The sequence below is a fragment of the Pseudorca crassidens genome, chromosome 2, assembly GCF_039906515.1.
Source record: "Pseudorca crassidens isolate mPseCra1 chromosome 2, mPseCra1.hap1, whole genome shotgun sequence".
Taxonomy (NCBI): domain Eukaryota; kingdom Metazoa; phylum Chordata; class Mammalia; order Artiodactyla; family Delphinidae; genus Pseudorca; species Pseudorca crassidens.
Genome location: NC_090297.1, coordinates 53,961,428 through 53,986,847, shown reverse-complemented (window position 1 = coordinate 53,986,847; position 25,420 = coordinate 53,961,428). Strand labels below are relative to the sequence as shown.

The following is a 25,420-nucleotide window of genomic DNA, read 5'->3' as shown; positions in this document are numbered from 1 at the left end:
GTATGTGGGTCATACCTTTTCCTATTAATAAATGTTCATGCTTTTGCTTTACACTATTCATCACTTTTAGAGCTACATTTCGACTGCTTACTTGAGATTTGTCTAGGATTTAAGGAAAAACAAACTGGTTTATTACTTTTCAAAGCCTTTTAAATAATTTCTTCCAAGATTTAATTTTTTTTATAATTTACTAGAAGTATGATGCTTTTATCTTTTAAATAATTAGGTAAAATAATTTAAACCATAGATTTTAACTCATTTAATAGCAATTATGTGTTTAAGAGGTGTAAATATAGTAAATAACTTGCTATCAGGCATTACAAATATCCAGGTGCTCTGTATGTGCTGATGACAACAAAATTGAAACGAAAGACAGTAATAATTCTGACTGGTTTTCTCTGCAGAAGATATTGATTATTTGTGTGTGGTGAGAGATTTGGAAAATTCAATTAAAGGAGTTGTGCAAAGGTTTCATAAATTTTCCTTCTACAGCGTGTACACAGACATTGTTGTGTATTAAATCAATGCAGCACTTCACAATATATTTTCTTTGAAACATAAAAATAAATAACATTTAAACAGTTCTGCTTACTACAGAAACAAATTTTATTTTCTGTGAAGCATTTAGTCATGTGCTATCACTGACTCATACACATTTGCCAGCTGTAACAAATTTTATAGACATTTTCTCCAGAGACATATTTCATATACTATGAATTTTTAAATGAGCAAATGGTGAAGAAGGGATGTCAGCAATATAAAAATTGATCAGTTAAAAGATAAAAGCATAAGTAAAGAGATTTGTATGGTAGTCTTAATAGGTTTTATTAAATAAAAATACTATAAAAAGACAGTAATGAACAGACTGAAGACTAACTGTTCTTGAGGTGGAGAAAAATTATTCTGGCACATTTAGTAGGAATCGGTTTTATGTCACCTGACAGGTGAACATTTTTTTCCCATTTTAACTCTTAAAGTAGTCTGAAAAGCTCCTCAGCGTGTTAGATAAATTCTCTAAGTGGTTTTTGTATTTTAAACACATGTATATAATAATAAAGCAGATATTTATAGTGTTATATAACTAATTATGTAGTTAAAAGCAGGACTTGGGCAATCAGTACATATTAGGTGTTTTTCTTACTCCAGCTCAGACCTCACATAGGCAGAAAGTAGTCTTTTTCATTCACACTGTTCATACCATATGCTTCAGTCCTCTGGAATCTCTCTCTCTCTCAGGACGCTAGGCTTCTCTACTACTTCTCTCTCTGCCTGGATTGTACTTGCTTCCTTCTTTGTCTAGCAAACTCCTGCTCATTCCTTAAGGTCAGCCTTCAGTGTCACATCATTTGAAACTCTCCCCAGCTCGCCTAGGTAAAAGGCTAAGTTGCTTCATCTTCTAGGCTTCTACAACACTTGTCTGAATGATTATAAATGTATCATGTGATAGTGTATTGTAATTGTCTGGTTACAGGGCTCTCTCTGGGCTTCTCCTTGGCAAACAAACAAAAGTCTTATCTCTATACTATAGTCCCAGAGTTTAGTATAGAACCTGGATAGAAGGTCCATAATGCATATTCAGTGAATGAATAAAAACAAATGGCCACTCCAAGAATTTTTTAAAGGAATTATTTAGATATTTTCAAATACTTATAAATTGCTATTTCCTTACATGCCTCATTCATTTAATATTTATTGAATGCCTACTAGGAGCCAGGCACTATTCTAGCACTGGGGATACACTAATAAACAAGACAGACATAGTCCTGCCCTCAGGATTATAGAACCTAGCACAAAAGATGAATAATTATAATAAAACATAAGCACACATTATAATAATGTTTCTTGGCAGTTTTCATCCTAATTTTTTAAATGTACGTTCTGAAACAGAATCAGGCAAATCTGTAGGCTGTTGAAACAAGAATTTATAGCCCCAAAGCTGTTATTTATAATGTAAAATAAAACTTTATGTGTAGGTTCTTTAATTTCATTCTAAGCATTTATTCTGCATCATTACTATGACAACTTACTTTGCACTGTTTTCTGAAAAAAATCTTTTTTCTTTCATATAGAATTAATTATATGATCTTGATAGCTATGAATTCCTTAAAACCATTTTAAACCGAGGTACTGTTTCACCTTTATAATTAGGTTTAGCCTTGTTAGATTTCACTGTTTATTTTCCAGGTGGAAACATTTTAATTATATTATCAAACTTGGTATTGTCTGTCTGTAAAGAAAATAGGGACATTAGTTGAAAGTATATTTTATCTATTCTTATAAATAATAGGAAGGCAGTCTAACAAGATCTGTGAGTTAGGGGCTGTTGAAAGAGAACACTGTTGAGCTTACCGGGCTAGCTTTCAGAGAGGGCATATTTTTTAGTGAATATAAAGAGGGCCCTTAATTGAGTACCTTTAGTAAAAATAGCTAACTAAATAGTGAGAGGTAGGTTATAGTTTCTATAGGGCACATATGACTGAACAAAGACATAACAAGTCAGTGAATTTGGAAATGTGCTGAATTAAGTAAATAATTACATATTAATTAGTTGTACCTTTCCTTCAAAACAATTCCTGTGGATTCAGCAATACAAGTAAAAATGATATATTTATAAATAGCTTACTATAACATATTAGCTAGAAGCATTATGAGTCATGATGTAACATTAGTGTTTCGTGTACCTGCAACTGAAGGTTCACAGTAAAAACTAGCATTATCCCAGACTTAGTGGCATCAATATTAAGATTCTTAGAAGCTAACCAGATGTTGCCTGTTTTCTCTCAGAAAAAAATAAATGCAAAAAAAGAATTCTATACTGAAAATACGTTTCTTTGGAAATGGTATCTCAAGTGATTAATATTATCTTCTTAACTAGCTGTTTTTAAAATATTTGCAAAGCATCTTCTACAGAAAATTGTATCACTTTCACTCCTTAAAATGTTCATTCTGTATTATACAATAAATAATAGCTTATAATAATAGCTAACATTTATTGAGCACTTTCAATGTGCCGGACACTGTTATAAGCACTTTATACGCATCCCATTTAACCTTCACAACAACTTATATGAAGTAGTTAGTTATTATCTTTATTTTACAAGTAAGGAAGCTGAGACACAGAGGTTAAGTACCTTGTACCAGAATCACTTAAGAGACAGAGCCAGTATACTAACCAGAGTAGTCTGGTGCCAGAGCCTGTGCTCTTGCCCACTACATGGTAGTAATCAATGAATGTCAGGTTTCATGACTGCTCAAAGGTTTTAGATCCTATTAAGTTTTAAGTATACAATATATATACATTCATTCATTATAGGGTAAAATGTTTTATACAATTTCTGACCTATGGAAATCCAGCAGCAAACTATTAGATGGTTGTCATAAATACACAGTTATATACACACATAAATATTCACAGTCATACATTTGGCAAATGAATATACACATTTAATATATGACAGTCTCATTAATGAACTTTTGGGAAACTTAAGAGTACTGAGAATAGCTTTGTGTTCATGGATTCTAGTAAACATCATCACATGTTAGGGATGTTTTTGAGTCTTTATTTTGAGTAGTACTTCCAAAAAACTTGAAAGAATTAAGGTTGACCTACTAGTCAACTTCCCTTTTAGTGGGAAGCAACAGAGAGAAATAACAGTGAAATGTACTTGACTACCTTTGAGACATTTCCCTGGGTTTTTGATCATGTTTTCTTCTCACCTTGGGTGCTTTCCTCATGATCTCATCCATTCCTTGACTTTAGTTCTCACCTTAGTGTATAAGTCACCCTCCTCCTGAGCTGTAAACAATCTCAGTTCCCACACGTTATTCCCCTAATATGCTGATTTCATCGCTGCCTCATATTATCCCTCATTTTACCTTTCTAGGCATTACATTCATCCAGTGATAAGGCTGAAAACCTTACAATTCTGTCTGATCCAGTTGTCCCCACATCCAAACTGCTGCCAAGGCATATCACTTCCCAAAACGTTTACTTCTTCCCATGTCCACTGCGCTGGTTTATTCCTTCATTACCTCTCATCCAGATTATCTGCGTCCTCATTGTAACCTGCCTCTCTGCTCTTTGATCTCGTTTCCCTACAGCCTGTCCTGCTACTGAACAAATTATGCTTTCGAAGGTCTCACTCCACCATATTCATAGTAAAATCCAAATGTATACCATCATTCAGAACTCTTCCCTGATCTGACCCCAGCTTACCTTTCTAATTTGTCTTTGTGCCCCAGTCACTCCAGATTATTTGCCATTCATACCTAGACACATTCCTCAGAAAGCACCTTTCTCATTTCCTTATCTTTGTTCTTGTCTCCTCTACTTGGCATACCTTTTCCCCCATCATCAAAATGTTACCTGTCTTTCAAAACCTGCTTATAACTTACCTTACACAAGGCTTCCTTAGATCCCTCTCTTCCATGTTCTTTTATACATTTGTCACAGCTGCCTAACTGGTATGACTAAGGGAGGATATTAAACTCCCTGATCTTGTCCTATGCCCTAGAAACCTCTGACAGTCACAATGCCCCTGACACCACTGTGGCTAGATTCCCTGTCTGCACATCACTTCTGCCCTCTGTCACACTTCAGTTATTATTCCTCCTGACCTATATTATTCATTGGGGGTAAGCACCCCATATGCATTCGCTCCCAGAGCCTTTAGAAAATGGAGCCTTTATAAAATAATGTTACAATAAGAGAGACTGCATAAGGGAGACAGCAACCCATAGGCCACAGACAGTATGACGACCAGCAAAAGAGGCAGAGAAAGCATGATTTGGGCTAATGTCGACGAGCGATGCTGAGATACATTTCCTGGAAACAGGGTAAATAAATCGCTTGGTTAACAAAAGTGTGAGGGTTAGTATAAACAAAGCACTTCGCTTAATGCCAACCTGGTATTCAAGCTAAGGATATAAGATTCATATTATATACATGAAATAATACTAATATAAGGCAAGCTATGATAAGTGACACAAGTTCAGACCCTTCTTCTTTCTAGGATTCTGTACAATAGCAAGTACAAAAAAAGATTATGAATCCAACGAGGATCAAAGTGTCAACTTGATTAGTGGAGGAATTAACCTCCAACATGGCAGGCCCTCTGGTAGAAGGTTGGGGTAACTAATGTGGACTAAGGCAGAAGTGGAACCTCCCCTCTCCCATACTGAATCTAGATCTTGAATCCCATGTGCTCTCCTGAACCTGAGGAGAAAGCTGGATCCTTGAAATAGACCCAAGTCCACGTGTGTCTATAACAGTAAAGACCACAGACCTACCTTACATGCTTGGTTGCAGAAGAGACAGAGAAAATGGGCTGGTCTCCTTACAACATGAAATTACAAAGCATGAAGGCCAGCTGGACTTGAGAGTAGACAGACGGTGAAGGGGAAGCTGAATAGTGGGGAAGAAGAGTGTTGTGTAAGAATAGTGGCCGAATATGACTGGTAAAATGTGGACTACTGTTCGGGACTTCAGTCAAATTTGTCACTTTTCCATGGGCTGTAGGGAGCAGAATAGTTGACAGAAATTTCTTCCTCTTCAGACTGAGGAGAGTAAACATTCTTTCCCACTCTAAGTACGAAATGAAGAATAAGCAGTAGTATAGGAATACACAACATAGACCGCCTTTAGGATAGAGTGATTAGGTCATTATTTAAGGGTTCATGATTTTAAAATCAGTTTTAGTTATTCCACTGTACATAATCTCTAACAGAGGGCCATCCAAGACCCTAGTAATAGAAATGTTTGTATTTTACTAGGAAGCTAGAATTTGAAAAATGGGTAATGTTGATGGGCTGTGTAAACATACTAGGCAGAGATAACAGCATGAAGAAAAAAGGCAGAGAAGCAGAATGATTGAACAGTAGATTCCAGATATATCATTGACAGTTATGATCACCAGGCTAATAAATTAGCTCAGACTTTATTCATTAGGCGGAAATGGACCAGTGAAGATTATTAAGGAAGTAACAACCCAAAATATGTTTTAGAAAGAATATAATTGCTATATAAAGGATGAATTCTGTCAAAATACTGCTCATGAACTGCATCACTGTATGTAAATTTCTTTTCATTTGTGTTCTGAGATCTTCATCTCCAGAACCAGTATGACAGTGTAGAGAAAACAAACATGCTGCTGTTCCTTACTCTTGTGCTATGATATACATCACATTGATCGAAGTGTTGATTTTTGCTGGATCCTAAATTTGGCCTCAGAATCTTTCTCAACACAACTGTCCTGGCAGCCATGATCAACTGATGAGACTTCTTTGTAGATGTCCAGCACCAGCTCTACTACCTACTTTAGCTAGTGGCCTTAAACAAGGCACTCGGTTCCCAAAACCTTAATTATAAAATGGGACCGATGCTGTTTACCTTGTGGATTATATAAAATAGCTTAGGGAATTCCCTGGTGGTCCTGTGGTTAGGACTTGGCACTTTCACTGCCAGGGCCCCGGTTCAGTCCCTGGTCAGGGAACTAAGATCCTGCAAGCTGCGCGGTGTGGCAAAACAAACAAAAATAAAATAAAAGTCAAATTAATTAATTAATTAGCTTAATTAGTACCTTTCCCACAGTAACTTTTTAATAAATGGCAGTCTTCCTTTCCTCCACAGTATTATCATTAGTTCTGATAACTGTGTATCAATAACCTATAAGGATATTAAGTGACCCCTAGGATGCTTAAAATCTTCTACTAGTATTCAGATCAGACTCAGCTCATGAGTTGGCAAAAGTTGGTTGTCAAGTTGCAACCTATCTACTTGTAGGACGAGAAGAATATAGGTGGACTGTCATGAATAGGGAAATATAGGGGCCCACCATGTATTACTTATTCATAGCTGCCAGTATAAGCAAGGAAGGGATATTTAAGGAAGTAAAGGGTCCACATGCCCTATGGGAATATATGCCATCAGTTGCCATTGGGTGCTTTTTTCAAAGGCTTCCTCTCACACAAGTGTCCTAAGGCCAAATAGACAAGAACTTCTATCACCACTAGGAGTCCCCAGAGGGACATACTCTGAATAGGAATGTCAGTAAAGACTCTTTTTTGCGGGGGCAGCTGTTGGAGGAAACACCTGCTGAAAGGCACTGAAGGCTTATAGACAAAAGGCATGTAAGATTTGGTGTTTTCATTAGGTCATGTTGGAGTTTTAGAACCCTCTCGAAGTATCTCAAATCCATCTTCACATAAAGTGAAGAGTGCTGTGTCAGAGTAGTCATATTGACAATTATTTGTGAAGGTGAATCTTGCTTTGAAGACTCAAAAATAAGTAAATGAGAGATGACCAGTACCTAACTAAACTAGGTACCAAATTACATAGTAAACGGGTGTTTAAACCATTTCTTAATTCATGTATGAGATGCATGTTAATTTGGAAACTAATTCTTGATGATTTAATAAGCATCTTTTTTATCCTGCAGGCATTTAGAAGAAATGCACTCACTATGAAAACGCCAACTTCTGTATCTGCCTGATCATATTTAAAGGAACAGAAGAAATGTTTGTAATTAATCTGCCCAATAAATACCAGATCATAGCACAGGCAGGTGCATGTCTAGATAAAATTTCTTGCAGCTAATTTAAACTTTCTACACGCACCAGCAGATAATCTCAACGTAAATAATACATTTCTTCTTGACCCTTTAAAGTAAGCCAACATGTAGAAGAGGATCTTGACTTATATTTTGTATCTCATATGCTTCTATATACTTTTAGCATTTGTGGATAGACTTAATAAAGCATTAATAAAAATGGCACCTTTGGTAGAGCTATATATTTTAAAACTCAGATTAAATCTAATAGTGGTATTAGGTACCAGTTTTCCCATTTAAAGCTCCAGATGTGTATTTATTAGATTCTTTTGAAAGCTTTTAAAATTTATAAGTTTATTTTAGCTATCTCAGGGATGAGTCTTCATTATATTCTAGTTATTCTTATGCTTGTAGAGAAAAAGTATTTTCAAACTTTTAAAATTTCGACATCTCCTTTTATAAAATATTGGAATGTATTTTTCAGTATAGACTTTTAAATATGAAGTTGTTTTTAAACTGAACTACACAGACTTTACTGAATTTAAAGAAAAGACATATCTCATGGAGCAATATGAGATCCCCTCCAAATTACTTTGAAGCATTATTTTAAATTTTTAATTTTCTAGTTTTTTTGGTATCATTTGTGCTGTCACAAAATAAAGGGGAAGAGAATCACAGAATTGATAGCACATTTTTTTAAACCTTATATACTTTTCTTTGACCATTTCCACAGGGAAAAAAAATGCTATTCCCTTGTATTGTATCTTATACAAATTGTCTTGACAAAATTTGTGTAAGGTATTACCATGTCATTTAATTCACTGTATCATGAAAATAAAAATACTATGAAAAATTTGAAACAAAATTTTTAACAAATTAAGGTTGAAAATAACTAATTTTCCATTTACAGAAATTTCAGATTCACCTCTTAAAATGAAAATGAGTTATTTTTTAAAAACTATTCATTGAAATGATACTAAACAGTAACTCAATAAAACTAATTGCCTTCACTAGTGATTTTATTGGTACTACTTAAATAAGGTTTTTAGAGAATCTGCTAATTAAGGATACTTTGTGATACAGTGCTAATAGAACATTGCCTAAAATATACCAAAAAGGATAATTCCTTTGTGTTCTACCATTCAAAACTTACCTTAGAATGTAAGCCAAAACATATAAAGAAACCTACATTAGTCAGGAAATAAAGGGTTAAGAAGTAGATTGGTTTCCTATGTAATCCAAGTTATGTAGCTATTTGCTTAATGCTATTAAATCAGTTACTGTATGTTTGACCTCTTGATATACTAAGCTTTTGCCTTTCAGAACAGCTGGGTCGGCTAAGAATCCCTTCCCAGTTCTGTTCATTGTAGATCAGATGACTCTCGCTTTATCACCCTTGGAGGCCACATGAAGGACAAAGCAGAAAGATCCACACACAAAACTAATGTTTATATGGGCAGGGGGGCGGGGGGGGGGGGACAGAAGGCGTGGGATACACTTGGCCCTGATCTTCCAATGACCATAACAGAAGAGAGAGACCAATTGAGACTTGAAACCATTGTGTTACTCCAACCATTATTTAGTTACATCCTATCCATCTCTTACTCTCTTTGCCTTGAACAGAGAGGCTCCTTTGGCTGCCTTGACTTTTGTAAATGTTTCACTCACTTAGTTGTGGTTTATCATTTGGACAGAATGCTACATCGGGGATTTTTCTCCCCTCCCTAAGGCTTCAAGACAAAATGACTTCTGTTGCCTCATTTGATACATGAACATACACCCTGTTCTCTTCATTTTAAGACGCATACCTAAGTTTATTGGCAACAAAGAAAACTGCATTTTTCAGAAACAGCCCTTCCCTCTAAAATGAACTGGAAAATAACTTAGATCATTTTTTGACAGGTATATCAGTGAATAAAGTGAGAAGTCTTTAATTTTTTTGTATAAGCTAAATATCTTTATATTAAAATATCCCTGTAATCCTGAATATAGCTGAGAGAAATGCTTTGGAATTGCCTATTTCTGATCTTAATTCATCACTGGACATTTTTGTTATTTTGGTACTTAATCCCTCAAAGTTCAAAGTGGACTGTTCTTAAACCGGTTTCTAATAGATATGAGATCCTTGACTTATGAGATAATTGCTACAAGTCTCCATTAAAGCTACAGTGTAACTCCATATGACTAGATTAAATCATCTGGAAATGTATTTTTATTTAGAATTCACCTATAAGATACCTTGAATATGGGTGCATTCTATTTTACTAATGTTTAAATAATACTTTCATTTGCAAATAATGTTTCTCTACTCCAACTATTTAGAAGTTGTCAGAACTTCCTCATCATTGAATTAAATCAACACCCTGTATTAAATGCAAGTTTTCTATTACAAAAAATAAAAAAGACTACACCAGCCAGCCAAGATGCTGACATTTGGGCACAGTGATTACAGATGGTGACCATGGACAGCGATGTTCCTGCTGATTCGGCAGCGATTCAAGGCTGCTTTTCTGTGCTGACCTGCCCTTTGAGTCTTTATGCACATTTGCTTTGAGAAGGAAATACTTCTTGATTTTTTGCTTTGTCTAAACCCACTTCCTTTATCAGACTTACATATACCTTGTTGCATCAGCCTGTAGGTGTCCGTGTCTAGAACCAAATTTTCTTTGTGTATATGTGTTTGGCTTGCATTGTTTTAAAATATACCACCACTTAGTTATTATGCTTTAATGGCTTATTAAAGAAATATATTCATTAAAAACATGGGTTGATGGGGAAATGGTTATTTTTATTACAGAGACTGAAGAAAACATATCTTTACATGAGAATCTACAACATGGCTACAATAAATTATTTTTACCAACTGAATACTGTAGTAAAGATGGGCTTCTTCTGATATAGAGGGATATAGTTATTAACAGGGCTACGGTAACATGAAGCATGATATGGATCAATGCATATGGCATTGGTAACCTTGAACCATGTCATAACAAAGAAAAACAGAAGGATGAACCCAGTATAAGGCCACTTAACTTAAACAGAATGATCCTGAAAGTTTAGAACTAATGATCATAAGTAATTAAAAAGACTTCATTCAAACCACTTAGATTTAAATTTAGGAAAATTCATTGTTTAATTGCATTCAGGGAAATCAAGAGTGCTTGGAAATAAATAAGAACACAGTTTAATCTCTGCCTTGCTAAAAAAATTCAAATTTGCACATGTAATGAGGCATGTTCGAACTTTAAATAGTTTAAATTGCCTTCTCATAGTAATATAAAAGATTATCACAAATTTAATCCCTGAGATATAATTTCTAAAGCATTCTAAACTGTAAGGAAAACTAAATCTGAATACCAAAATTAGTGATTTCCTTCAAAAATAAGGGGCTAAATTCTCCCATTAAGCTCACTATATTTGCAGATTTTTTTCAAGACAACAAATTACAGAGTACATTTCCTAAGTAAACACTGAGATTAAGGACATGTTTCTCTTATTTTCCCATTTGAATAATAACTATGAATTTAATAAAACTACAATATTTCTTGGCCACCCAGTAGTTAGAAAATAAAAGCCTCCATTGCTCTGGTCCCCATATACATTTATTTTGTGTAGACAACAATGACTTTTCACCATCTCCTTTCCTATAATTCCATGATTCTCAAAATGATCATTTCTTTTTATACACGGCAAAAATTTCACAAAAGCTTGTAGCACTATTAACATTTTCACATTTCTTTGGGCATATAGCTAGTTGATTTTCTTCTGATTTCTTCCGTTTTTGGAATCCCACATGATTATAATGTTGAAGTATACCAAGAAGAACAGGAAGTTTAAGCAGGATACAAAACACACCAATACAGAAAATAAGTCCGGTAGTTTCTGAGGAGGATCCAGTGTGACAGTCATCAGTGTCAGAAGGACCATAGTGATTACTGAGATAAGAAACTACAAGGAGGGAAAAAAAATGTTACTGCATAGGATAAAAGATAACATTTAAATGTACTGGTAACATTGACTTATAGTTGTAAATGAGCAGAATTGAAGGGGAGAGCTGGGGGTTCAGTCTCTTCTACTAATGAATCTCAACCTCGGCTGTATGGAAGAGTCATCTGGGGGTTTTAAAAAAAATCTCAATCCTCAGACCACATCCCAGACCAATTAAATCACAGTTTCTGGGGTAGGCTCTCCAAGTGATTCCCATGTGTAGCCAAAACCTGAGAACCCCTATCTAATACTTCTTATCACCCAAGCACTGAAAAAAGGTATCTGAAATAGATAATATTGCTAGTCAGGGTTAAATTCATGGCATGCTCCAGGGCCCTACAGGATCTAAAATTCTAAGTTAATCTAAGAATTCATCTATGAAAAAGTTTTCTACAGAAAATGCAAAATTACATTTCATATTCACTGAACACATTCAGTGAGCCAGTGCTATAGTAAAGCATGGTGGGGCACGTGAAAGAAAATGTCCTCTGGCCTCGAAGAGCTTCCAATTTAGGGGAATGAATGAAATAAAATCACAGAGTCAACAGTTTATTAAATGCCAAGATGAGCAGTAGACATAATTACTGCATTTACTGTAATTGTGCAGCAGTCAGTTTCCTTCTCTAGACCAGTGCACCGCACCACAGAACTTTCTACAATGATGGAAATGTTCTATATCTGTGTACTCCAAAAGAGTAGCTGCTAACCACATAACGGCTATGGAGCATTTGAAATATGCCTGCTGTAACTGAGGAGCTGAATTTTTAACTTTACTAAGCTTAAATCCGCGTGTGTCTAGTGTCTACCATATTGGACAATATATCTGTAGACTGTGAAACAGGACCAGCCAGACAAGGACATGGAAGCTGCTTAAGTAAATGTAGAAAACAAGCAGTGAGAAACAGTAGTGACTTCCATGAAGGAAGTGGGACATAAATGGAACCCTGAAAGATGCTTTAATGGCTAGATTATGACAGAATTGGTAAGACCTGTAAAGAGAGTAATGCAGTGATCATTCCAGATGGAAGAATGGGAAGGATGGAAGCCAAAAAGGCTTACAAACAGGTATAAATAGCCTGCAAATATCCTCCAAAGGGAAAATATGAGTCAATCTTAGGAATGAAAATGTCTGAAATGAAATCATCAAATCAAAAGTTTCAAACTTAAGAAATATGGGACTGAATGAAATGTCATGATACTATGATCCTGAATCAGTGTCAAACTCCAGCCATTACCCCATTTGTCTGCTCCTGCTTAGAAAAAAGTTTCCTAAAAGAGTTAACTATAACTTGCTGTGTCCAATTCTCCCTTTCATTAGTGAACCTGCACCAACTAGGCTTTCACTCCAATCACTCCAATGAAAGATCCATGATGCCCTCCACTAAACTAAACCCAGTGCTCAATTCTTATTGCCTTATTTGATCTCTCAGCAGCATTTGAAATAATACATCACTGCCATCTTGAAACCCTTCCTTTGGCTTCCATGACATCATACTCTCCTGGTTTCCTCCCACCTCACTAGTTAATCTTTCTCAGACAACTTCACTGGTTCCTTCTCAATGTATAATCACACCTTTGGTGAGCTCATCCAGTGATGACTTTAGTCACAGTGACTTTAGTCACCGTCTATATACTGAAGACTCAAATTACTGTCTCCAGCCTGGACCTCTCCCCTAAACTCCAGACTCATATATCCAAGTTCTCCTTAAAATCTCCACTTGGGTATCTAATAAGCACCTAAAAGTAAGTGTGTGTGTGTGTGTGTGTATATATATATATATATATATACATATATATATGTATATAAACTATCCTCAATAAGATTAACAATTGACTTATCAGAAAATATGGATGCCACAAGACAGTAGGATGGACGATATTCAAATTGCTAAAAGAAATAGCAAAAATACCCTTCAAAACTGAAGGGGAAATTAACAAAACAAAGTCAATACATTTGAAAATACTGAAATAATACAAAGTATGTTCTCTAAATACATTAGAATTAAATTAGAATAGAAAAACATGAAGTAGTCAAGGAAATTCCCAAATATTTGGAAACTGAACAACAAATGCCTAAATAATTCATGAGCCAAAGAAGAAATCAGAAGAAATGGACTATATTTTTAACTAAATTAAAAAACATATATTTCAAAGTTTATGGAATACTGCTTAAGAATGGCACAGGGGTTATATATGGGTTTGAATGACTATATAAAAATGGAAGAAAGGTCTAAAATCAACCACCTGAACTTTAAGAAACTAGATAAAAAAGTAAACCAGGGACTTCCCTGGTGGTCCGCTGGTTGAGACTCTGCACTCCCAATGCAGGGGACCCAGGTTCGATCCCTGGTCAGGGAACTAGATCCCACGTGCCACAACTAAGAGTCCACATGCTGCAACTAAAGATCCTGCATGCCGCAACTAAAGATCCCACATACCCCACACACCACAACAAAGATCCCACGTGCCACAGCTAAGACCCAGCGCAGGCAAATACATAAATATTTTTAAAAAGAAGAGTAAACCAAACCCAAGCATGAAAAAGGGTATATAAAAAAGGGTATATAAAAGGGTATATAAAAAGGGTATATAAAATCAGTGACATAGAAAACAGAAAAACGAGAGAAAATCAATGACCAAAAGTTGGTTCTGCAAAAATATCAATGAAACTATCAAAATTTAGCTAGACTAACCAAGGCCAAGAGAGAAGGTACAAATTTCCCAAGTCAGGAATGAAAAAGGAACATCACTCCCTACCATACATAAAAATAAAAAGGATTATAAGGGAATATTATGAACAACTGTATGCCAACAAATTAGATAACATAGATGAAATGGACAAATTCTTAGACACACCACTGAAATTGTGTCAAGAAATACAGAAAGTCTGAATAGACCTATAACAAGAGATTGAATTAACCATTTTTAATTGAAGTACAGTTGATTTACAATATTGTTAGTTTCAGGTGTACAGCAAAGAGATTCAGTTATATATATTTTTTTCAGATTCTTTTCCATTATAGGTTATTACAAGACATTGAATATAGCTCCATGTGCTATACAGTAAATCCTTGTTGCTCCTCTATTTTATGTATGGTAGTTTGTATCTGTTAATGCCATACTCCTATTTTATCCCTCTCTCCTGAATTAGTCATCTTTAAGATCCCACGAAGAAAGGTCCAGGAACAGGCGGATCGCTTCGCTGGTAAATTATACCAAATGTTTCTAGAACTAATACCAGTCCTTCGTAAACTCTTCCAAAAAGCAGAAAAGGAACACTTCCTAACTCATTCCATGAGGCAAGTACTAAGCCTGATTACAAAACCATACGAAGACATCACAAAAAGAAAACTACAGACCAATATCCCCCATGAATATAAGATGCAAAAGTCTTCTACAAAATACTAGCAAACCCGAGCAAGTGGCATATAAGTAAGGTTATATACCATGATCAAGTGGAACTCATCCCAAGAATGCAAGGTTAGTTCAATATACAAAAATCAATCAATGTAATATACCATATTGATAGAATAAAGGAAAACAACACATAATATCGTTAGACACAGGAAAAGCATTTGACAAAATCCAACAGCTTTTCATGAAAAAACATTCAAACTAAGAACAGAAGAGAACTCCCTAACCAAATAAAGGCCATCTATAAAAATCCCACAACTACATCATAGTTAATGTTGAAAGACTGGATGATTTCCCCTAAAATCTGAAGAAACGAAGATATCCACTCTTGCCAGTTGTAGTCAACACTGTACTGGAGCTGTCTAGCCAGGTAATTAAGCAAGGAAAAGAAATAAAAGGCATCCAGTTTTAAAGGGAAGACATAAAACTATCATGATTTACAGATGACATGATCTTGTATATAGAAGATCATAAGGAATTCACTAAAAACTTATAGTACAGAATACAAGTTCAGAATAAAAAAATCAATTGTATTTTTATGCAGTAGCAATGAACATTATGAAAACAAAATTAAGAAAACAATTCCACTTACAAAAGCATCGTAAAGAATAAAATACTTAGAAATGAATTTAACAAAAGAAGTGCGAGACCTGTACATTGAAAACTACAGAACATTGTTGAAGGAAATTAAAGAATAAATAAATGGAAATACATCCTATGTTCATAAGTTTGGAAGACTAAATCTTGCTAAGATGGCAATACTCCACAAATTTAAATACATATTCAAAGCAACCCCTATCAAAATCTCAGCTTGGTTTTTGGAGAAATTGATGAGCTGATCCTAAAAAGAATATGGAAATGCAAGGGACACAGAATAGCTGAAACAATCTTGAAAATGAATAACAAAGTTAGAGGACTCAATTTTCAATCCCAAAACTAACTATAAAACCACAGTAATCAAGACTGTGGTAGCAGCATAAGGATAATATAGATCAGTGATATAGAATTGAGAGTCTAGAAATAAACCCTTACGTTTAGGATCTGTTGATTTTCTACAAGGGTGCAAACAGAATTCATTGGTGCTGGAACAACTGAATAAAGTTGGACTCCTACCTCATACCATACACAAAAATTAATTCAAAATGAATCAATGTCCTAAAGAGAATTAAAATTATAAAACTCTTAAAAAAAACATAAGAGTAAATCTTCATGACCTTTGGTTATATATAGATTCTGAGATATGACACCAAAAGCACAAACAACAGAAGAAATACTAGATATATTAAACTTCATAAAAATGAAAACTTTTGTGCCACAAACAATACCATCAAGAAAGTCAAAGAGCAACCCACAGAATGGGGGACAATATTTGCAATTTAGTAAGAGACCTGTATCAAGAATGTATAGAGAACTCTTACAATTCAAAAAAAAAAAAAAGACAACTAAAAATGAACAAAGGATGGGAATTCCCTGGTGGCCCAGTGGTTAGGACTCCGTGCTCTCACTGCCAAGGGCCTGGGTTCAATCCCTGGTTGGGGAGGTAAGGTGCCACAAGCTGTGCAGTGTGGCCAAAAAAAAAAAAAAAAATGGGAGACAGACTTGAATAGCCATTTCTCCAAAGAAATTACAAAAAGATACTCAATATCATTAGTCACTAGGGAGTCACTAGGGAAATGCAAAAACCACAATGAGATACCATTTCACACCCACTTTGTATGGCTATAATAATGGAGGGGTATAATAAAAAAAAAGCCAATAACCAGTGCTGTCAAGGATGTGGAGAAATTGGAATCCTCATATATTGCTGGGGGGAATGTAGAATCATGCAGCACTTTGGAAGACAGGCAGTTTCTCAAAATGTTAAACACAGAATTACCACTCCTAGGTATATACTTGAAGGAAATGAAAACATGTGTGCCCTGGTAAACTTAATACACAAATCTTCAGGGCAGCATTATTTATAACAGCCAAACAGTGGAAGCAAGCATCTACTGAAGAACAGATAAACAAAATGTGGTATATCCATATAATGGAATTGGCAATAAAAGGAATGAAGCATTGATACGTGCTACCACACAGATGAAAATCAAAAATGTGCTACGTGAAAGAAGCCAGTCATCAAAGACAACATTGTGTATGATTCCATGTTACAGACTGAACTGTGTCCCCACAAAATTCATATGTTGAAGCCCTAAGCCCCAATGTGACTGCATTTAGAGATGAGATTAAATTAAGGTTAAATGAAGTCCTAAGGCTGGGGCCCTAATCTGATAGGACTGATGTCCTTATAAGAAGAGAAAAAGACACCAAAGAATTCTCTCTCTCTCCACACACACACACACACACACACACACACACACACAAGAGGCCATATGAGGAGACAGCAAGGTCACCTACAAATCAGGAAGACAGGCCTCACCAGAAACCAATGCTGATGTCACCCTGATCTTGGACTTCTAGCCTCCAGAATTGTGAGAAAATAAATTTCTGTTGTTTAAGCTATCTGATGTGGTATTTTGCTATATCAGCCCTAAGGGACTAATGCATTCCATTTATATGAAATGTCCAAATAGGCAAATCTATGGAGACTGAAAGTAATTGGGTGGCTGTCCAAGGCTGAGGTTAGGGGTGAGGGTGGAATGGGGAATGACTGCTAAAGGACACAGGGTTTCTTTTTGGGGTGATGGAAAATAATCTAAAACTAGGTTAGGAGGATGGTTGTAAAACTCTGTGTACATACTTAAAACACGGAGTTGCATGCTTTAAATGGGTGAATTTTATGGGAATTATATCTCAAAAATTCTATAAAAGAAAAAAGATATTATAATAACTTTTTTAAAATAGTACCTTAAAAACTAAACAACTTACCAAATGTTGTATAATTCTGGGAAGAAATGTAAAACATGGAAAATATTTCCTAACAGAAATGGAAAAGGATTTCAACTGCAGTTCTTCTTCAGAAGTCTTTTCAAATATTGAAAAGGAGGTTGCACAAGCTATGAAAAATGCTATCACTGTCACAACTGAGGGCATTAGGAGTTCATCCTTCAATAGAAGAGGCAGCATACTATATGGGAAAACAGAAAAAACGTTAAAAAGAGAATTGTCAATTCAAACCATAATCACTTTGTAAAAAAGTTTTAAATGAGTTTATAAGTACTACACTGAAAATATTATACTGGAAATTGGTTTGACTCACCTAAATGTTGACACAAGTAAAAACCAAGTAGACATAAAAGGAATTTCCCTTAAAACTAAGCAGACTGGTCTAAAATGACAAAGAAAAATATGTTAATCTTAGAGAATATAATTTCAGTGCTTACATGTAAAAATATGAATACATTTTACCTGTCTGATTTTTGAGGTAGTAAGAAAAACACACACACACACACACACACAAAATACTCCATAGGGACTACTGATTCAGTTTTTTATAACTATCAATGCAAACTAAATGAATCTAGACACAGAGAAGGTGTCAACTCCTCATAATAACTGGAAAACTTCTTCCAGTATCCATTAATGAAACATTTTTTCCCTATCATACAAACGCAGCTTAAAGAAAGGATCAAACAGAACTGAACATTCAGAGAAAAAGAGCTTTTTCACATATTTCATCCTACTTGGTAAACATGAATATCCTACTTGGTACAGTGGTTTTCAAACTTCTTTTTTATGATCTTCCATATGACATAATGCTCAGCTAAGTTAAAAACTAAAAGACAGGATCATCATCTGCCACTGCAGAGAGGACAACAGAGGCCAGGAAGAATTATAAAGGGTTGATGATGGTAGAATAAAAGAAAAAAGGACAAAATGAGTAGGAAGAGGCTACATGAAAAGAACAATAGTGTAGGAAGAGGAAGCGTAACACCAGTAGATGGAACCACTGGCTTTATCAGAAAGCTGTGTAGGGTCATAGGTCCAAGCTCTGTGACCTCCTTAGTACTACCCCTGGTTGCATTACCTTCTGGATTCAACTGTGGCAATGCTCCAAAAGAAGGGTCTAGTCAGAAGACTTAAGTCCTACCTAGTCCCATCCCTGCCACTTACTTACTGTTTGACTTTGAACAAATGCTTAATTTAACCTTTTTCTTATGTGTAAATGGAAATAATAACAATACCTTGGATTGTTAAGTAGTTGAAAGAACTCTTCTGTGAGTATTATCTAGTGTTTATTTTTTAGTAAAACAAGAATAAAATAACTTTGTACTAATGGTGGTAGTTGTTGAATAATTATTTTTGTTGTTATTATTATTGGTCTCCTTATTTTAAAAAGTTTAAGTATTCGCCTTTCTTAGAAGGATGACTCTTCCTCATGTCAGCTAGAATATGAGATGGGAGGCCTAGGTTTATAAACTGATTGAAAACTACTGCACTAAAAGAAAATACTAGAGGACTTTCAATTTCATTGCTTTATGCTTTTATAATTGGAATGTATTTTTGTTAATTACAAGCACACAGTAGGTGTTCAATAAACATTATTTTCTGTTTCTAGGTCTTAATTCTTTCCCACTTAATCATTCGGTATTCATTTACTGAACATAAGCATTTACTGAAAATGTAGTATGTAAAAGCACTGCTCTGAAAGGAATGCAGTGATGAATGTAACTCAGCCCTTAACTTCTAGGTACTTAATATTTATAATCAAGCTGCAAAATCGCCTACAACCTCAACCTCTTCTCTGAACCCTTCCTTTCACCACCTTGTTCAAAACAAATCCTGGTTCTCTCCCGCTAAGGAAAATGCTGCCCCTCTGCCCTGTCAATTGTGCCTGTTTTGCTATTGTTTCCACAGCCTTCAAACAATTTAAAGGCCCTGAGAAGGGACATAACCTCTTTGCTCTTCATCAGTACTTCCACACTACTCTCCCTCTCCCCACCTTAACAATTTCCAGCTTCGAATCTCCTGTCATCTGGCTGTATATCCCCTATTATTCCTCATCTTTGTTATCATCCACCAGCCTCAAGGATCACTTCACTCATTACTCAATAATTTCAACTTCTTACACACTGTCACTGTCTACAACCCTACTCATCTCAATTCTTGGCAATTTTAACGTACACATAGATGATCTTCCAACACCCAGACCTCTCATTTGCTGGAACTCTTCTCTTCTAGTGATCTCATCTTCAGTCCTGCACTTAGGGTCATATGCTAGACTGTAAGCCCTCCATAATCACAACTCATCAGTTGCATTCTGACTACTATCTCCTACCTTTTCAGTACTCCAACAATCCCCCCCAAGACCTTCAATCCATTGTTCCTAGCACATTTTCACTTTGCCTCACTATTTTAATGACCTTTTCCCTTCTTACCCAGGTTAAATTCTAAGATCAATCATAATCACTCCCATGTATTCAATCTCAAATCCCAAGCAAATGAGTTATCCTCACTAGAGAAAACCATAAACCTGGAAATACCCAACTCTCCACCTGCACTTACTCTGGCCTTACTGAGCAACTGCTCTGGAGGAAAACATTTACCCGCACTAACTATTCTCACTTTAAATACATGATCATGATATTCAAGTGTCCAGCAATTAGTATATATTTCCCTAGTCTGTTCATACTCTGTGTCTCCTTACAAAGATAATTCCACCTTCTCCTCTCTTCTCATATTCCCAACAGCTCTAACCCACTCTTTCCTAATGACTTTGTCCTCCATTTCAATAAGAAAACTAAAGCAATTAAGAGAGAACTTTCACAGATGTCACCATCACATCTACTCTCTTCCCAGCATCTGTACTGATACAGTGTGTTCCCTCTTTTTATTAAGATGAATGATTCATGCATCTGTCCACAGCCAATCCTTCCATTTGTGTTCTAGATCCTACTCCACCTCTGTCTCTGAAGGACACTGCTCCAGCAACTCTTACCTCTCCTGTAACATCAATGTTCCCTCTTACTGACCATTCCCATGCCATTATCTCTCCTATCTGAAAACAAATAACAAACCTCTTTGACCTCACTTTCTCTACCAGTTATTGCTTAATTTCTCTGCTCTCCTTTTTGGCAAAACTCATCTAAAGAACTGCCTACCTATCTCACACCATATACAAAACTGAACTCAAAATGGATCAAAAACCTAAATATAAGAGCTAAATCCATAAGTTCTTAGAAGAAATATGAGGGTAAATATTACCTTGGATTTGGCAATAGTTTGTTAGATACAACATCAAAAGCACAAGCAACAAAAGAAAGAACAGATAAATTGGATTTCATCAAATTAAAAATTCTGTGCATCAAAGAACACTATCAAGAAAATCCAAAGAATGGAAGAAAGTATTTGTTAATCGTATATCTGATAAAGGTTTAATATCCAGAATATATAAAGAACTTCTAAAACTCAACAAGAAAGAGAAACAACCACTTAAAAATTGGACAAAGGATTTAAGTATTAGGCATTTCGCTGAAGAAGATATACATATTGCCAACAAGGACATAAAAAGATGCTCAACATCATTAGTCTTTAGAGAAACGCAAATGAGAACCAGAATGAGATACTACTTCACACCTACTACGATGGCAAAAACAATAACAGACAATAACAAGTGCTGACAAGGATGCAGAGAAATTGGAACACTTATAATTACTGGTGACAATGTAAAATGGTATAGCTACTGTGGAAATTAGTTTGGTGGTTCCACAGTAAGTTTACAGAATTATTATATGACCCAGAAATTCCACTCCTGGAGACCCAAGAGAACTGAAAACAAGTGTTCAAACAAAAACGTATACGTGAATGTTCATAGTGGCACTATTCCCAATAGCCAAAAGGTGAAAACAACTCAAAATGTCCATCAACTGATGCATGGACAAACAAAATGTAGTATATCCATATGATGCAATATTATTCAGGCATAAAAATGAAGTACCAATACACAGTACAACATGGATGACTTTGAAAATATTATGCTAAGTGAAACAGGTCAGAAACAAAAGGCCACATATTTTATGATTCCATTTACATGAAATATCCAAATCAGGCAAATCCACAGAGACAAAGTAGATTAGTGGTTACAAGGATTAGGGGAAGGGGAGAACAGGGAATGACTGCTTACTGGGTACGGGGTTTCCTTCTAGGGTGACGAAAATATTCTGTAAGTAGACAGTGGTGGTGGTTATACAACATTGTGAATGTACTAATAGTGTATTTCACCATTTTATATATATATATATAAAATATATACTTAAATATATATATATATTTTAAAGAATCATCTATACTTATCTTCAATTCTTCTCTTCTCATTATGTCTTAAACCCACCCCAATCAGGCTCTTCCCTGCATCACTCTACCAACACTAGCCTTTTCTAAGTGACCTAGAAAAGTCACTTTTCATCAGTGACTTCCATTTCACTATGGCAAATAGTCTATTCTTAACCCTCATCTTATTTGACCTATTAACAGCATCTGATACAACTGATCACATCATGTCCTTCTTTCCCCAGTTTTATTGAGATGTAACTGACGTATAACATTGCACAATGTGAACAAAGTGTACAATGTGATGATATAGGTATATATTGCAAAATGATTACCACAATAAGGTTCATTAACACATCCATCAACTTAAAGTTACCTTTTGTGTGTGTGTGTGCCCTTGTGTGTGTCTGTGGTGACAACTTTTAAGATCTACTCTCCTGGCAACTTTCAAGTATACAATACAGTAAGTCCCCTACATACGAACAAGTTCCATAGTGAGACCACGTTTGTAGTCCGATTTGTTTGTTAGGTCCAACAAAGTTAGCCTAGGTACCCAACTAACACAATCAGCTATATAGTACCATACTATAATAGGTTTATAATACTTTTCACACAAATAATACATTAAAAAAACAAACACAAAAAATAAGGAAAATATTTTTAATCTTATAGTACAGTACCTTGAAAAGTACAGTAGTACAGTACAACAGCCGGCATACAGGGGCTGGCATCGAGTGAACAGGCAAGAAGAATTACTGACTGGAGGAGGGAGAAAAGGTGGGAGATGGTAGAGCTGAAGGATCGTCAGCAACAAGAGACAGAGGGCAAGCTGCAATTTCACTCACACGTGACGCTGAAGGAATGCACATTCGCATCCTTGAAAGTTCACAACTTGAAGGTTCGTATGTAGGGGACTTGTTAACTTTTGCTAACTACAGCCAGCTACAGTGTATGCTGTACATTAGATCCCCAGAACTTATTCATCTCATAACTGTACGTTTGTACTCTTTAACCACCTTCACCCATTTCCCCCCCACCCCAACTCAGGCAACCACCAACTTACTCTGTTTCTGTGAGTTTAGTTTCAATGCTTCTATGTCTTAACATTCCTCATTTAAGTGAGCTCATACAGTATTTGTCTTTCTCTCTGTCTGACTTACTTCATTTAGCATAATGCCCTCAAGGTTCATCCATGTTGTTGCAAATGTCCTTCCATTTTTTTTCTTTGGCCATGCCACGGCATGGCAGTGGGATCTTGGTTCCCCAGCCAGGGATTGGAACTGTGCCCCCTGCAGTGGAAACGTGGAGTCTTAACCACTGGAGGAAGGAAGTCCCCAGGATTTCCTTCCTTTTCTATGGCTGAATAATATTCCTCTGTGTGTGTTGGAGGGGGGAGTAATACGCCACTTTCTGTATTCATCTGTTGACAGGCACTTCCATGTTTCCATGTCTCGGCTGTTGCAAGTAATGCTGTGAAGAACTAGGGGGTAAAGATGTCTCTTCAAGACAGTAATTTCATTTACTTCAGAAATATTGCTGGGTCATATGGTAGCTCTATTTTTAATTTTCTGAAAAACCTCCATACTGTTTTCCATAGTGACTGCGCCAATTTACATTCCCACCAGTAGTGCACAGGGTTCTCTTTTCTCCACATCCTCATCAGCACTTGTTATCTCTTGTCTTTTTTTTTTATAAATTTATTGATTGATTGATTGATTTTTGGCTACGTTGGGTCTTTGTTGCTGTGTGCGGGCTTTCTCTAGTTGCGCGAGCGGGGGCTACTCTTCGTTGCGGTATGCGGGCTTCTCATTGCGGTGGCTTCTCTTGTTGCAGAGCACGGGCTTTAGGCATGCAGGCTTCAGTAGCTGTGGCACTTGGGCTCAGCAGTTGTGGCTCACAGGCTCTAGAGCGCAGGCTCAGTAGTTGTGGCACACGGGCTTAGTTGCTCCGTGGCATGTGGGATCTTCTCAGACCAGCGCTTGAACCCATGTCCTCTGCATTGGCAGGCAGATTCTTAACCACTGCACCACCAGGGAAGTCCCTCTTGTCCTTTTGATAAGAGCCATTCTAACAGGTGTGAGGTGATATCTCACTGTGGTTTTGATTTGCATTTCCCCGATGATTAGTGATGTTGAGCACCTTCTCATGTACCTGTTGGCCATCTGTATGCCTTCTTTAGAAAAATGTCTATTCAGGTCCTTTGGATTATTTGTTTTTTCTACTACTGAGTTGTATAAGTTCATTATATATTTTGGATAATTAACCCTTTATCAGATACATGGTTTACAAATATTTTCTGCCATTCCACAGGTTGCCTTTTCATTTTTTTTTTTTCCTTTTTTTTTTTTTTTTTTTTTTTGCGTTATGTGGGCCTCTCACTGTTGTGGCCTCTCCCATTGCAGAGCACAGGCTCCGGACGCACAGGCTCAGGGGCCATGGCTCACGGGCCCAGCCACTCCGCGGCATGTGGGATCCTCCCGGACCGGGGCACAAACCCGTGTCCCCTGTATCGGCAGGCGGACTCTCAACCACTGCGCCACCAGGGAAGGCCACCTTTTCATTTTGATATTTCTTTTGCTGTGCCGAAACTTTTTAGTGTGATGCTGTCCCAATTATTTATTTTTGCTTCTGTTCCTTCTGCTTTTGGTGTCATATCCAAAACATCATTGCCAAGAACAATGTCAAGGAGCTTCTCCCTTATGTTTTCTTCTACAAGTTTTACAGCTTCAGTCCTTACATTTAAGTCTAAGCCATTTCAAGTTAATTTTTGTCAGTGGTGTAAGACAGCGGACCTTGTTATCCTGAAAATTCCTTCTTCACTCAGCTTCCAGGACACCAACTCTTGTGGTTTGCATCCTACCTCGTTGGCCATTCCCATTTGCCTCTTCTCCCAGACCTCTTAATATTGTGTGGCCCAGAACTCAGTCTCTGGTATTCTTCTCTGTCTATACTCACTTCCTTGGTTATCTCATCTAGTCTCATGACTATAAATGTCATCTCTACTGAGAAATTACTAATTTTATGTCTCTGGCTCAGTCTCTCTCTGGACTCCACTCATATATCCAACCCAGACTTGTATTTAAATACTAACTCAACACCTCCACTTGATGTCCAAAGACACGTCCAACACTGAACTTGGGAACCTCCCACCTTGTTCACATCTAGTGTAATCCTGCTCCACTTGCAGTCTTCCCCATTTCAGTCAATGGCCACTCCATCCTTCCCGTTCCAGGCCAAAAACCATGAACACACCTTTGATTTTT

At 36.3% G+C, this 25,420-nt stretch overlaps 2 protein-coding genes across 9 annotated transcripts in view; one reads left to right on the top strand and one right to left on the bottom strand.

Moving 5' to 3' along the window:
- ITGB3BP (integrin subunit beta 3 binding protein) overlaps window positions 1-7,772 on the top strand; it is an 88,050-nt gene extending 80,278 nt beyond the window's left edge. For all 4 annotated transcript variants that reach the window (XR_010940868.1, XR_010940865.1, XM_067726406.1 and 1 more), the window contains one exon: window positions 7,437-7,772. Coding sequence is in view for 2 of the 4 variants with exons in the window: in XM_067726406.1 (XP_067582507.1) it covers window positions 7,437-7,444 (8 nt within the window). In the remaining 2 variants the exon portion in view is untranslated. The remainder of the gene's footprint in view (window positions 1-7,436) is intronic.
- A 2,542-nt stretch (window positions 7,773-10,314) lies between these two features.
- ALG6 (ALG6 alpha-1,3-glucosyltransferase) overlaps window positions 10,315-25,420 on the bottom strand; it is a 57,597-nt gene continuing 42,491 nt past the window's right edge. For all 5 annotated transcript variants that reach the window (XM_067726402.1, XM_067726400.1, XM_067726403.1 and 2 more), the window contains 3 exons: window positions 18,148-18,216; window positions 17,817-18,015; window positions 10,315-11,495 (listed from right to left, as the gene is read on the bottom strand). In XM_067726402.1, coding sequence (XP_067582503.1) covers window positions 11,298-11,495; window positions 17,817-18,015; window positions 18,148-18,216 — 466 coding nt within the window. In that variant the 3' untranslated portion in view covers window positions 10,315-11,297. The remainder of the gene's footprint in view (window positions 11,496-17,816; window positions 18,016-18,147; window positions 18,217-25,420) is intronic.